At 35.5% G+C, this 14,840-nt stretch overlaps 1 protein-coding gene across 1 annotated transcript in view; it reads left to right on the top strand.

Annotated features, from left to right (window-relative positions):
- CCDC73 (coiled-coil domain containing 73) overlaps window positions 1-14,840 on the top strand; it is a 60,549-nt gene that overhangs the window by 21,876 nt on the left and 23,833 nt on the right. Inside the window, exons 8-9 of the mRNA XM_076343892.1 lie at window positions 6,173-6,308; window positions 9,163-9,242. Of these exons, the coding sequence (XP_076200007.1) occupies window positions 6,173-6,308; window positions 9,163-9,242 (216 nt within the window). The remainder of the gene's footprint in view (window positions 1-6,172; window positions 6,309-9,162; window positions 9,243-14,840) is intronic.

The following is a 14,840-nucleotide window of genomic DNA, read 5'->3' as shown; positions in this document are numbered from 1 at the left end:
ACTAGGGTCCAGTTTAGCTTTAAGTACCATGACATTTGTACTGAAAGTCATCTTCAACGCTACAGTGGTTTTACACAAAATATGGTGAAATTGAATAATGTGCCCTCTGACCTGGGAGATAAGGCTACAAGTTAAAGATCAAAGGAAACATAAAATGGGTTTTGTCTTACTTCACTTTTAAATTGTATTTATTCTTAAAATACATCTAACCTAAAAATGTGTTTAAAATATACAAAATTATTGAACTTACATTTAGGTCATTTCACATACTCTGTTTCTTTCATAACTTGCAAGCTCAGTCTTCCATATGAATGAGAATATTTAAATCACAACACCTTTTCTATAAGCTGGAAATACATCTGTGCTACTTAAACAAATATCTTCCTTTCTTATGTTTATAAACTTTTCCAATATTTGGAAATATTGGAAATATTTGAATATTTTGAAAACATTTGGGTACTGTGACTTTGATACAGAGTATGATTATTAAATGCTATTGAGTGGGGGACAAGATATTAGAAATCCTCTTTTGCACGCAGCGCTAAACTTAACATGTATGGCTTGGCCATATTTATAGAAGATGCTCTGATATAAAATGATGAAAACGAAAAACCACAAGGTAAACAGAAGCAAATTCTTTCCTACAATCCTATGCAGTAGCGGGCTAATACATACAGTTTTAGACTGGGTCAAATTCTACCAACTTTAATCCTTGAGTTGTTGCACTGAAATAAATGGTACGTTCTAGGGATCAAAGTAGCAGTAGACCATGTAGACTCTCTTAGTCAGTTATCACAAATGGCAAAATGTTTAAAAGTAAAATGGATGAAATTCCAAACCATTCATTTATTTGAGACCCATTTCTATTTCAATTTTAAGTTTGTCAAAGACAGATTAGATCATGCCCTGGCTAGTGTTTTGAAAGTAAGCAGATGTGCTGTTTAGTTTATATCTGGCACCTTAGAAACCCTGCCAGTCAGTAAAGTAGCTTTTGTATGTGCTGGAGATTGAGCATGCCTCATTGATGTAGCATTTTATTCTGGCTTTTTTCCTTTAATTCTGTTCTTTTAGTCTAGCATATGCAATGTTAATATATTGCGTATGCACCAAATTTTAGCATGCTATCCAGTTAAGTTTATGTGAAAATTGTAGTGATGATATAGTTCTTATGGTATCTGCTAGAATTCTGAAATAGTGGAAGTTTTTGTTTCATATTGAAAGACTGTATAGAGACAAAGAAATAAAGGATTTATTTTTCTTCCATCTTTCCTTTTTTTCCACAATAAATGTTGATTATGTGTGCAGTGTAGTCACTTTGCACCTCACTGCATGTGGATAGTAGCACTCATACAATCAGGAGGCTACAGGATGATTACTACAAAGCTCGTTGTCTGATAGAATAAGCTTGAGCGTGGGTTCTGTATTGTATTCTTTTTCTTGCTGCTGAAATAAAGAAATAACTGGAGGAAAATGGCCTTGGTCAGATCTTGGTTTCCTCCTTCATTAATTTCCTGGCAGGTGATACAATGTAGAATGCTAGAACACTCTTGAGTGTAGAGTAAAAGCTGATGTAGAATAGAAAAAAAACCCAAAACCCTGAATTAAATTTTTCATCTGTTCATGTGTTCCCTTGTTAACTTGCATTGGCTGATCATGGACATGTCTGAGAGACTGAGCATTTAGAATTATTTGTCTTCTGCAGCACGTAAATCTATGATATATACCATGGTGCTAAAATATAAAAAAAGAAGAATGAGATTAAGGCTAGTGTTGGCTGGTTTAGAGACCAAATCTTGTGTGCAGTTCAGAAGAGCAAATTTGGAGTGCAAGATCTCTGTGTAGTCAGTGGGGAGACATCACTGCCTACAAGGTAGTGATTCAGTGCATCAGTATTAATGAGTAAAGTAGATGGGGTGACTACCTTTGTGAATGACTGGCAATTAGTCTAGTTTCACTTGCTGACTGTGTTTATATTAGTAAACTAAATGTTTGTGAGACCGTTTAGTGAAGCTGCAGTCAAGTGATATGAAATGGTCTAGGTTCATTAAACTCTACTGCTCTTCAGACGAGGGAAGCTGCATCCAAATAACCCACGTTGTTCCCAGCAGACAGTCTCCTGAACTGTGCCCAGGAACTGCTTACGTGAGTGCTACTTGGCATAGGCCAAAATGTGTCAGGGATATTTTAACTACAGTACAGGCATTTCCTGAGGGCTTCCTTGCCACCATTTAGTTTTCTAATACAGATGTAGTTGCCAAATGAATAAAAAATGAATTCCTGTAAAATGTTAAATAAATGTAATTTTAAAAGTTGGTTTGTTCTTAATAATCTAAAATAGGAATGTTATTTTTATTTCCTTTCCACATTTTTTAGGAATTTGCCTGTAATTATACTACGTTTTTTAAAAACTCAGTGAGAAGGCAGTGATACAGTATAAATTAAAAAGAATTATTTTTAAGTAGAAAAATGATGGGAACTAAAGGAACTATTGTGGAAAAAATTTCCTATTTTGGAGATTTACAATTGGTAACCCTTTGCATAACTTTCACGTGATCTTGCCTTAGATCTCTATGCCATTACATCTCCTTTGTTTCTCTGACACTTTCACCTCCCAATTACCACCTTCTGCTTCACTGAGTAACTCTGACTAGTGACTCAATTTCCAGAATATCTTTGAGATATGAGCAATTCCCTCTTTGTCTTCCTCCAGTCACCTACCTGACCCTGAGCTATTTCTCTGGTCTAGTTCCACCAAGAAATCATTGTGCCTCAACAAACCATATGGCCACAATCAGTTCCACTCCCCATCCCAGCTTATCTTTATTACTGGTGGAGGGCAGGGCAATAATTCCTGTTCTTGCAGTATCAGACATTAGGAAGGAGAACCAAGATTCTGTGGGTCTTACTCCAACTCCAGGGTCATACCCTCCCTATCCTGCAGTGTCTCCTGGTGTTTCTTGATTGTCTTCTATGGAAGAATGTTTTAAGACCTTTTCACTGTGAGCAGAATGGCGGCATACTCAGGGAAGGATGTTAGAAGGCAAACCAGACTGCTTTTATTTTACTGTGCACTAAGCCTGAAGATCAGCTTGCCATCAAAAATCATATTTAGGCAAGGGGTAAGCCCTTACTGAAACTTTTGAGGCTACAGCAGGCCAATTCCTTTTCTCATTGGAAAGAGCCCTGGGAAATAACAAAGCATATTTCTACTTTTCTAGTGAGGAGGAGGGACTAACACTGTCTTGCTCTGACTTAAGGAAGAAATTGGGAGAACATTAAGAAAAATCCTTATAAAAGATCTTGCCACAAGCTATTCCAGTCTCAAATTAGCAATGCCTCCCTGTTCATCTCTCTCTTAGAATAAATACACCTGAATGACTATCAGGAAAAACAAGTATAATTTTTCCTTTTTATTTTTTTGTTATAAAATCCACATTCTAGGACTAGTTAAACACAGTTCTTCAACAGTTTACTTATGACTAGGAAAAAGAGAAACTATTCACACTATTCACAACCTACATTCCTTGCAGTGATTCTGTGGCGTTTCTTTACCAGTGCTTCCATTATGGCTTTCCATTTGCTGTAGTGTGTTTAATTTCATACCTTATAAAACATGAGAAATTTGTATTGTATATCCTGTTTTGCTAGCCTTATGTTGGTCATTTCTTTTGATTACTATCAGCTTTTATTATCCTCTGATGCTTGGACATGTATTGCATTTGTTACTGTATGGAAATGGAGCCTTACGGAAGCCAAACAGACTGGGCCAGATTCATCCTTGTGTAACTTGAATTTACACACAGGAATTAATTTGGCCCAATTAATTTTAATTGCTGTGTTGCTCTACTGTGGATTAGAAATAGATTAGATATCTAAATAAATGGATATCTTTTCTGAGGAATTAATTTAACCTGCTCTCTTCAGAGAAAATTACTTTAAAAATTGACCAAATAGTACCTACAAAGCTATTCACAAAAATACAGTGTAAAAAGGAACACAAAAAACTTAGTGTATATGAAAGAAAAGATAACAAATAATTTTTAAAAAATCAGTGGCATGCGTCACTGAATATAGTTTCCTGTGAATATGTATTTTCATTCACCCCCTCACAAAACAAGAGAGAGAGATTGGTAAAATTCATGAAACTTAAATACATTTTACTTAATTACCATGTGGGATTCATTGTGTTAAGATATTACTTAGGCCAAGATGTTAATAGAAGTAAAAATAGTGTTAGATGCTTACCAAAGTAGTTGGGGAAAAAAACCCTACAGACACATCATCTTAAAGTAGAATTGAATTCATTGTACTTCAAGATATTACAACTGCTAATTGATACTGAGGAATTATTCATTATAAGATTACTTACATTTTTCTGGGAAGCATGGGGTATTAATCTGCATTAGTTTCACTAATCTAAGTCAAAGTCACCACTACTCTTTAGAAGTAGTTGATGCACTTCTGTTTTTTAGCAAGTACGTTGAAATTCTTTTATTCAGGTGTGTCAAATACACAAATTCTCTCCTAAGTGTTCTTGCACTATGTCATTTTTAACAATCCCAGAACTGGAATGGATGAGGCTGTCTGGCATCTCTGGAGATGGCTTAGTCTAACCCTGCCCTGCTCAAAGCAGGGTCAGTTAGAGCCGGTTGCACAGGGCCATGACCAGTCGGGTTTTGAATATCTCCACAGATGGAGACTCCGTAGCCTGTCTGTGCAACCTGTTCCAATGTTTGACCACCCATACAGTAAGTTTCTTCCCCTCAAGTTTAAGTGAAATTTTCTGTATTTCACTTTGTGTCAGTGGGCACCACTAAGAGGAGTCTGGCTGCGTCCTCTTTATTTCCTCCCCTCCACCCGGTATTTATACACATTGATAAGATCCCCCCGAGTCACCTCTTCTCCAGGCTGAACAGTCCCAGCTCCCTCAGCCTCTCCTCACACGTCAGGTGCTCAAATCCCTTGATTGTCATAGTGGCCCTCTACTTTTGTCCTGGTTTTGGCTGGGATAGTTAATTTTCTTCCTAGTCCTTAGTCAACCTGGTGTCCCCTGAAAGTATATGTGGTGCTCAGTTGCCGACTGAGGTTAAACCACGACAACTTTGAAAAATGCTGTATTGAAAAAAAAAAAAAACAAACCCAGTATTTTTGTTTGAGTTTGTATTGCAATCTAGCTTAAAAAGCTTTCCTTGTTGATTTAAAACCATGTCATGCTGGAAAGTGTTTAAGACCATAAAAGGAAGACAGTACTTTTAACTAGTGGCTTTACAAAGAAGACTGAACACTGTTTGCATAATAGATTGCTTTTGTTATGTAACAGGAGAGAATAAATATCTATAGGCCTTATTTTCATGATGCATACGCTAGCACTGTTGCCAAAGTTTAAGGAGCTCCTACTCTTACCTGTCTCCAGCCACTTACTCATTTCTGCCCTGTGCTCCTCTATGGAGGTGCTGGGACAACTGGTTATGGGGGCTGTGATTTAAGCTGTCTAGAATTTTTAAACAGGCCCTGTATTTTGTTGCATTGCTGCGACCTGAGAGCGTGGTATACTTGGTTTAATACTACAGTAGGGACAAATAAGCAGCTGGGGCAATGAGGTACAAACATATAGCTGCTGAAGCCACTGTATTGTTTTGAAACTGCAGCCGAAGACATGGGCAGGTGCTGAATAGCTGATGTGGGGCGGGTACCGCATTAATCTGCGTGAACATCCTACATCAAAGGAATGAGAGAATGCAATACTGTACTGAGTGGTAGTGCAGGAGGACAAGTATAAACCACAGGCAGCATTAGCATGTTAGGCTATGTTCACAATACAGTGGCAGATTAAATAACATGTTTAAGACACATAACAAAGGAAAACTTGAAATCAGGATTTGAAAACGGTTAATACAGTTCTGCAGATGTTTACATGAAAGTTCTCCTAAATATAAGGGACAGCATATGAAAATGTTAAAGTGCTTTGTTGATAATCTAACACACAGGTGAAGGTCTTTGGTATGAGGTGCTATCTGGAAATGGGAACTGATCGTTAGAATATGTCAGTTGTCTATATCATATCTGGGAATGATTTTGCATTTATGCTGTTATGATAAAAAGCATTTGGAGAGTTGATTTATACATACTAGTAACTATCATTAAGTAGGTGCTTCATTTATGTTTCTAACAGGATCAAAAATTACAGAGGCACTTAACAGCAAAAGAGGAGCATCATAAGAAACTGAATGAAGTTGAGAGGTGTTATGCTACTATTGCATGTCAGTTTGGAATCATAAAAGGTGTTCATGGAAAACTAGAGCACAGTGGTATGTATGTCTTAAACGTCCTCCAGCATTTGTTTTTGATGTGTTTTGACAACACTGAGTTGGAGACACCTGACAATTCAGAAAAATAGCAGCTACCATGTGTCAAGCATCAAATATACCAACTGACAATTACTGTATCTCGGTAGCTTCCTCGGTGTTTCTTTCAGTGACAGTGCCAGGTTAAGCAGCACAGGCCCCGTATCTCTTCTGTTCTGCTGATACACTACTACAGTTGTGTGTGTGACCACAGGGTAAATTATACTGAGGAACTGATTTGTGATCAAAACAATCCAGCAGCAGAACCGCCCCTTCCAGGGGAAAAAAAAAAAACAAACCCACTTAATTTGGATCAGCTTCCTGTTGCCATTCAGCACAATCAACATGAAAAGTTGTACCAGCTCAAATGAGGGGGTGGAAGTAAAGGAATTACCAAATAGGGGAAAATGAATGCTCTTTAAAGTAGGTTTAATGTTGGGAAATGGACAGAAAACATTAATGAAATAACAAAAATTCTTCCATTGTACAGGAATATAAAATCTTAAAACCAGTTCAGTAAATAAATAGGGTGGTATGAATAATTTTATGCAGTTATCATCGTTACGTAGATTCTGACTATGTGGCTATTCAAGCTTTATAAATCTGTACCTTATCCTTGTTCATGTGTTGAAACATAACAATGATTATTCATATACTTTTATAAAAATATATAATTTTTATCTATAAAATAATAAAGCTGATAACCTCAAGTAATTAAAATACCTCATTTAAATGAAGTTTGTACCTATTAATTTGAGAGAGAAATCCTTGTTTCTCATAACAAAGTGATAAATTTCTATGCAAACATCACAGTGTATGTGTAGAATTTGGACTTGTGTATTATTTTGCGTGCCTGCAGTTTTCATCCATGTAAACACATACACAGGATGTAAATAAAAATAAATATTATTTTTTTAAGGAAAGGGAGAAGTAGTTCTATAACTCAAAACAAAGAAACAAACAAAACCCCTAAGCAAACAAAAAACAACCCCCAAAACTTTTCAAATACCGAAGCTTGTAAGGTTTTTTTTTCTGCCTGAAACCAAATAATTTTTCAGAACTAATTTGAATAAATTGGTAACATGTTCTATGTGTATTTGTGATATTTCAGTTCCTCAAGTTACTTTTTGTATTCAAACTTTTTAAATAGGTTAATATTTAATATTAAAAACAAATTAAGAGAAAACATTGCTGTGTTTTCCCTTTATTTACGTTGGACGGGGCTTTTCTATTATGTCAGACACAGAAAAGTCTTTTTGCAGTTTCATGGAAAAATAACATTTACTCTCAGTATTTATACTATTTGAACCATATATAAATGCTTTTTGCCATGTTTCTACTTATATTTATCAGTAATTGCAAAATGAACCTGTAGAAAAGATTAAATCTGTTACTAACTGCTTCTGTTCAAGAAGCCAATCTGTTCACCAGTTTAACTCCAGTGTGTCTTTTACTGCAGAGAGAATTCAATTTGCATTGCAGTATGTAAGGCGTGCAATGGGCATGTAGGTAACTTGTAAATTCTGAGCAAGAAACTGCAGTTAGTGGAAAAGTCAGGCAGAAAGTTTAGAAGCCATTTTTTATGCAAATTGTTTAAATTTATAAACTGTTGTTCTTTATCTGCTGTATTAAAGCAGTATGTAGGGAAACAAGAAAGTGAAAATTGATGTGTTATAGTGCTGTATAGGGAAAATACCATTGCTTATAATAAATCTAAAACTTTATTGCCTAACCAATGTCTCACTATTAGTATTTTAAAGCTAGAGAGTGAACACATGACTCTTGTTGAAAGATAGGAGAGAGTTTTACCAATTTTTGCCTGCTTGTTTTTGCGGGGTTTTTCCTAAGTTGTATCAGAAGATATTTGTTACATTCTTGAGTATTTTCATTTGTTAAGCACATGTTCTCATATAAAACTGCAAAATTGCTTATTGTATTGTAAGGCTGTTGTCCATCATTCCCCATGATGCTTACCATCTTTAACAGAAAAGGAAAGAACTTTCTGGGTGTGATGGAGTGTCTAGAGTTCTTGAATACAAGTGTTGTGCCAGAAGCTTTTTGAGAAAATAAAGATGAGGAGTGAATGAAGAGGAATCAGGACATAAAAAAGGCTGAAGAGAGACCTCACAGGATCAAAATGCTAAGATTGAATAGAGGTGACTGAGAAAGTACAGGGACCAGTGAATATCTTCAGCTTTTCATTGTGAAACTTCAAGCAATTTCCTAGTGATATCTTGGCCTGTATAAAGTCTAAGAGAAAATTCCCTTCCTTTTCAAAAGGGACAGAGCTTATCCTTAGCATTTTCCTCTCCATTAACCTCTGCTGTTTGTTGTCTTCCATGTCCTATATGTATCTAAGTCTGTACATCTGTTAACTCAATTATTTGAATGTTCTGTGGTTCATTATGTTCTGTGGTCCTCTAAAAATAATTAAGCTCATCAGAAAATTACAAGCAAAGCCTTAGTTAAAAAACAAAACTAAGATTAAGAGTTAATGGAGAAGTGATCCTAATAAAGTGACACCAAAAGACACTAAAAATTAAATTACAATTTAAAAATAAAAAAAGCAAACCAACGTACAGAAAAGTCTTAACTCACTGTTTGAGGTATAGAACAACTGGTACCATCTGATGTAATCCTCCAGCGTAGTGTCACACTACACAGGAAAAGTAGTTGAGTCGTATTTTCAGTCTTAGTCTCCTTTCCACGAAGATGTTTAATTATTTTATAAATTATATACACATACATTGCAGTTATAAATCAAATATTCATTCAAATATGAAAGTGTATATTAACATGTTTTAACTTTTGTTTAAAGTACAGGAAGCAATACAGCTCAATAAGAAACTAACATCGGTGAATAAAAGACAAGAGACCGAAATAAGTAATCTGAAGGAAGTAAGTATAGTATGCATTTCTGAATGTGTAAGTGGGATTCTTTGGGACTTCTACAAGCTGCTGTAGTATTTATAGAAGTAGTGGACAAGCAGCAGAACTGTTCTTCATTCTATGACTAATGACTAAATTAGTCTTGTGCTCCCTTGTTATGCACAGATACTTCAGATGAATGCCAATTAAACTTTGAGCGGCTCTGAATAGTTTCTGTAACTTGGGAATTTTTATTTATCTCTACAGCATCCTACTTGTTTCTTGTTAAATATTAGCAACCTCTCTTCCTGTTCTGTGCTGTCATTGCTTCTCCTATCTGATATGGAAAGGTAGCAGTGGTGTTTTCAGTTTAGTCAAAGAGAGACAGAACACGAAGAGTAGTTGCCAAGCTGGTAGCTTGAACATAGGATAAAAAGCGTAACTGAATCTCCATCAGAAATGGGAGAGTTTTATGACAAGGCAACTGAGACAGATAATAGTGATACTATGGACAAAGAAGTTGTCTGGCCATTAAGCTCTTTTCTGCCTTCATCTATTCAGGAACTACTATTTGCCAGGTACATTTCTGAGTTGCACTCTTGAACATATGGAATAGTGGAAGAATAAAGTTGTCTTTTTCCCTTTGAGCTGTTTCTTAAGTGCTGACAAGAGAAGAGCAAAGGGACCCTCTGAAATCAAAATTGTCCTGTAAACTCAGTATCTTTCCATATCACATCTTTTTCATATCTCCTCATCTTTCTATTCCACTCTTTTTTCCCCCCCTTTGATTCTCTGAGGATTTTAGGTAGGGAGCAGTTGCATGTTTGTTCTTGGCCTAATGTTAATCCCCAGCTTCCAGATGAACGCTTTGGACTACCATGGAATCTTTGCAAAGTTTGTGAATTTCTTGGGGAAAAAAAAAAAGAGGGGGACAGGGGAGGGGGAGACAATTTGTAAATGAGGAGAAGGGACTATGACCATTTTATATTTGGGTTAAGCTGATCAAAAATTGGATGTTTACGTACCATGACCTTTGTTTGCCTGAAAAAGGAGATTTGAAGGTACAGAAGTACTTGAAAACTCCTCCTGAATCTAGTGTTGTTTTTTGTTCTTAAGAGCACACAGCCTCTTATTGTTAAGGTTCTTTGGATTGTGATGCCTCTGGAAGCCTGCCTTAAAATTAAATTTTACCTTGAAATAGAGAGAGTTTAAGACTTTTTTCATTTGTTTCATTCTTACTTTCTCTAGTGCTTTACTTAATTTTTACATTTATTACATGAAGATATCCTAGCCACAGTAAAGATTAATCATGAATTCAATCTAGATTTGTTTAGTTACATACTAGAATATAACACGGCAAATCTCAGTGTCAAAAAGATCAAGTTTTGAAGTGACTGTTTGATCTCAAAGATTTCAGAACTCCTACCATCATAAAACCAGACTGAGAAACACAACAGTAAAGCAGAACACTGGAAAAATTCTCAAATTAATTAGATTTTATGGCATTTAGAAATGTTTGTTTAGCTACATAGTTCAAATTATAGGTTATATATTTATATATTATATAGAAAACCTATATATATTTATCTGCAATATTTGATGGACAGAAGAGCAACAGAAAAATATAGCCTTCATAGCTATGAAGATCTGAGGACAACTTTGTCTTGTGTGCATTGGGTACACTTCAACTGTACAATTCCTTTCTTAAAGGAATTGTAATTTTTATATGACAAAAAGAGGGACATTAATATAAAATGCAGCATAGCTTTATTGTAATACATTGTAAATATCAAAATTTAGGAGTTCTAGAAATTTTTAAGCATCACAGTAAATTAGATTTGTTGCTTTTGGTTAAGAAACCAAGAATAATTCATTACTTAAAATTCTCTGAGGGTAAGTAATTTGAGAGATAAGAAAAGAAAAATGTTTAAGAAAATTTTACACAGAGAAATTTGTAACAGAGGTGTGCGAGATAAACTGATAGTGATCTATGTACTCCAGTAATCAAACATATTGCTTGATCCATTTTTTTCAGCAGTATTCTTGATTCTTAAGGTCATGGGTGATGAATTTTAAATAAAATACTGTTAGAAGAGCAGAAGAAGGGGCCAACTGAAACTTAATCTGGCTTTCTCAGTTCACCAGGAAATGCCTTTATCCTGGTTATTTCTGAATTTCTTATTGGTTGTTTAGTATTTGACCATCCCATTCTGAATGTCAGTGGAAAACTGAACTGGAATTTAATTTCTTAGCCTTTAATATTCATATAGTGCTGCAGGACTGCTGTGGCAATGCCTTATTCGGCAAAAAAAGTGGGGGTTTGTTTATTTGTAAATATAGTTTTATTAATAAAATTGTATGTAATAGAAAGACATGCCTTTTTCCTCAAAATGCAGAATTTCTGTGAAAACAGAGTTAAAAATGAACAATATAGTAAAAAAAAAAACAAAACCCAAACTAGCCCATTTTTCAATATTCCTTATTTCAACAGTTTGCTTATAAAACATTTCTGGAAAGTGATGTAGTGAGAGAGCGCATCTCTGAACTGTATCTGTAATGGCATTTGTTCTGTTTATGAAGGGCTGTGGGCTCATCTTTTGGGTCACTCTGGAAGAGAAGAGAAAAGAAGTTCTTGGACCCAGTAAGAAGTGCCCTGAGCTAGTTTCATTTCATTGTGGTTACCTTGTACTTAGCCTAACCATTGCAAAAGTGATCTTAAAGCGGTCAGGTGTTTTCCCTTGTTGGGGAATGTATCTGTTGTAGAGCTGAAGGGACTTACAAGAGATACAAAGCAATGAGAAAACTTTGATATTTGGAAGAGTTTGGAAGAGGGATTACCAGGCTGTTTTCACTTGCTACATAGCTGAAAGAAGTCATGATATCTGCAGCACAAGTTGGGACAACTTATAAAGCTGGTTTTATCTGTCTTGGAGACTTGACTGACCTCTAACAGCTCTGAGAACTTGTGGGTTCAAACTTCTTTCCTCTATAGCCTCAGTGCTGGAGTGGGAATGACTATCCTTAGTACTAAAATCTTAATTTGACTGTCAGCTCTTATCTCAGCCATTACTTTGACTCAGACCAGGATGATCTCACACATTTGTTCTTAATGGGAGTATGAAGTTAGTGAATGCTATTTAACATTTATGGATAAACTAGTGAAACTATGAAAATGCTTGCATTGAAATCTGACCAAGAAAAGAAGCAGAATGAAACAAACCTTTACAAAACAGCTATGCTGCTCAAGGCCTGAAAGATTACAGGAGTGTTGCACCAATCTAGGAAGAGAGCAAAAAGATATAGTTGTAATTTTGGATACACTTAAAGTTTGCGTAAGGTATCAGCACTGTCTTGGGAAGTGGTTACATCTGCCTGCACTGGCTGCTTTTCCAGTCCCATACCACCACTTCATGCTGGCACATGTATTTGTGTGGCCTTGAGGGAAACTAGAATGAAAATTTTGTGTTGATCAAAACTACACTTTACCAAAAAAACAAAAGAGTAAGTTTTAGCTTAGATCAACTGGCAAAAGGAAAATACACTTAAGGAGCAGGAATGTTTCTTCTGTGACACTCTTGACTTACACTGGCTTGAAGTATTTCTGAAACTGTGTCCCTAAGCATTGGCTGCTAGCAACACATCGAAGGAATGGGTTTAAAGCCTTATCATTCTTTCTTAGAGTTCCCCAAAACCTGATAAAATTATTTTCCAGATTCAATTTAATTTATAGGGTTTGGAATACTACTAGTGATCTTATTAATGACAGAAAGCTACTAGAAAAATAAGCAAAAACTCTGGGGGTGAATTTTTTTTAATTTCAGAGTACAAGATAATATACATATGTATAAAATTATTTTATATTATTTTCACAGCTACATAGCTTGTACTTTCACTCACCATGGAAAACTTTCCCATTATTTTTGGTGATCTGGTTTGTTTTGGTTCTTCTTGGGTTTGTGTTGGGTTTTGGTGGTTGGGTTTTTTGTGTAGGTGGGTTTTTTTGTGGGTTTGTTGCCTTTTTTTTTTTCTTCTTCCCCCCCTCCCCTGCCTACAGCTTTGGTAGATTAGCAGGTCTGGCTTTAGTTCCAGATGGATTATACACATCCACCTGCTATATACAAAGAAGAAAATCCAGTCATCTTTTCTACTTCAAGGACATGATTTACTTAGTATGACTTGTTCTTTCCCCGTGACAAAATAAGTAGTAAGATTTTTCAGCACACTATAAACTCTGAGTTTTGGAAAACACATAGTATCAGATCCATAGCAGGCTTTTGCACCTGCTTGTGTAGCACACAACCTGTTAGCTGTGTTCTGTATACCATTAATCTAGTTCTCTGTAAAGACTGGCACAGTGCACCTTTTCACTTTTACAAAGTTAAAACTGCTTGTACCTTCTGCCACTTAAATGTAGGGACTCTCCTTGCATATTTCATTACAGAGCCTTCTAGTAAAAATAGTACAACTAATATATATTGTTATTGCAAAAGATGGAAAAAGCCTTCCTCGGTTACAGAATATCACAATTCTAAAGCATTGCTGTCTTTGGGTTTTATAATTGATTCTGCAATTACACTTAGTACTTACTAGATCATTTTAGATTTATTTATGGCTAAAATACATGAGAAATAAAGCCTCCAGCAAAAAATTGATTTATTTAAAAGTAGTACCTATACTATATTTTCTGTAAAACTTTCTATTTGTGAATTTCAGCTACAATGTAATCTTCCCTTTTTCTTTTGTACTGTTACATGATTTTGTCCAGAACAGTTAAACCATTGGTCTGTGATAAGATGGAATTCCAGTTTTGTGAAGAAAAGTTAAACAGACCGAACTTAGTTGTTAGATAAAACTATTACCATTCTGAATGCTTGGTTCACCACTATGGCATCATGAAGAATTCTTGATACTATCTGTGAACAGCATTCATAACCTCTGCTATTTGTCTGAGTAAACGTCAGAGCGCTCAAGGAGAGAGCGATATTAAACAGACTACCTTGTACCAGAATGGGAGGGGTGGGGGAGAACAGGGCACAATATTTATGACTCCAAGAACTATAAGTTGTAATTTAATGAGATCAAAGCATTTGCTGTTTATTTGCTGCACTAGGAGCTTGGAATAAACTGGTTAGAAAACAGATACCAAAAAAAAAAAAAAAGCAGGATATTCAAAAGATTGTAAAGACTACAAAATCAAAGGCATGTTTTAGATGGAAAATCATGTTGTAGAAGCCTCTAATATAAAATTAATTTAGCATTCTCCTGAGATGAAGTAATTAATGTTTCAGGAAAAGCAAAGATCCTCCAAATTTATAGCCAGTTCCTGTTTTTACCAGATAGTCACTGTTCTTCCTTTTTTCCTCCTGATTCCCAGGAACATAACAGTAGTTATAATAGGTACTTTATTCCTATTGTGTATCTCGGTGTAGGAGGTTTTACCAATACCAACTCAATGTCTACTTCTAATATACTTCTTGGAACAGAAAATAACAAAATGCTTAAGTACCATAAATACTTCAGAGTAAAATGAGCACAATAACATTTTACCTCTGAAAATAAACTTTTAGCCACATGTGACAAGTTTAAAGTTTTAGCAAGTGAGTCTTACAAATTTCAGTTCCTCTAATT

Source organism: Aptenodytes patagonicus, chromosome 7 (genome assembly GCF_965638725.1).
Source record: "Aptenodytes patagonicus chromosome 7, bAptPat1.pri.cur, whole genome shotgun sequence".
In the NCBI taxonomy this organism is placed as follows: Eukaryota; Metazoa; Chordata; class Aves; order Sphenisciformes; family Spheniscidae; genus Aptenodytes; species Aptenodytes patagonicus.
This window is presented reverse-complemented; position numbering and strand designations above follow the sequence as displayed.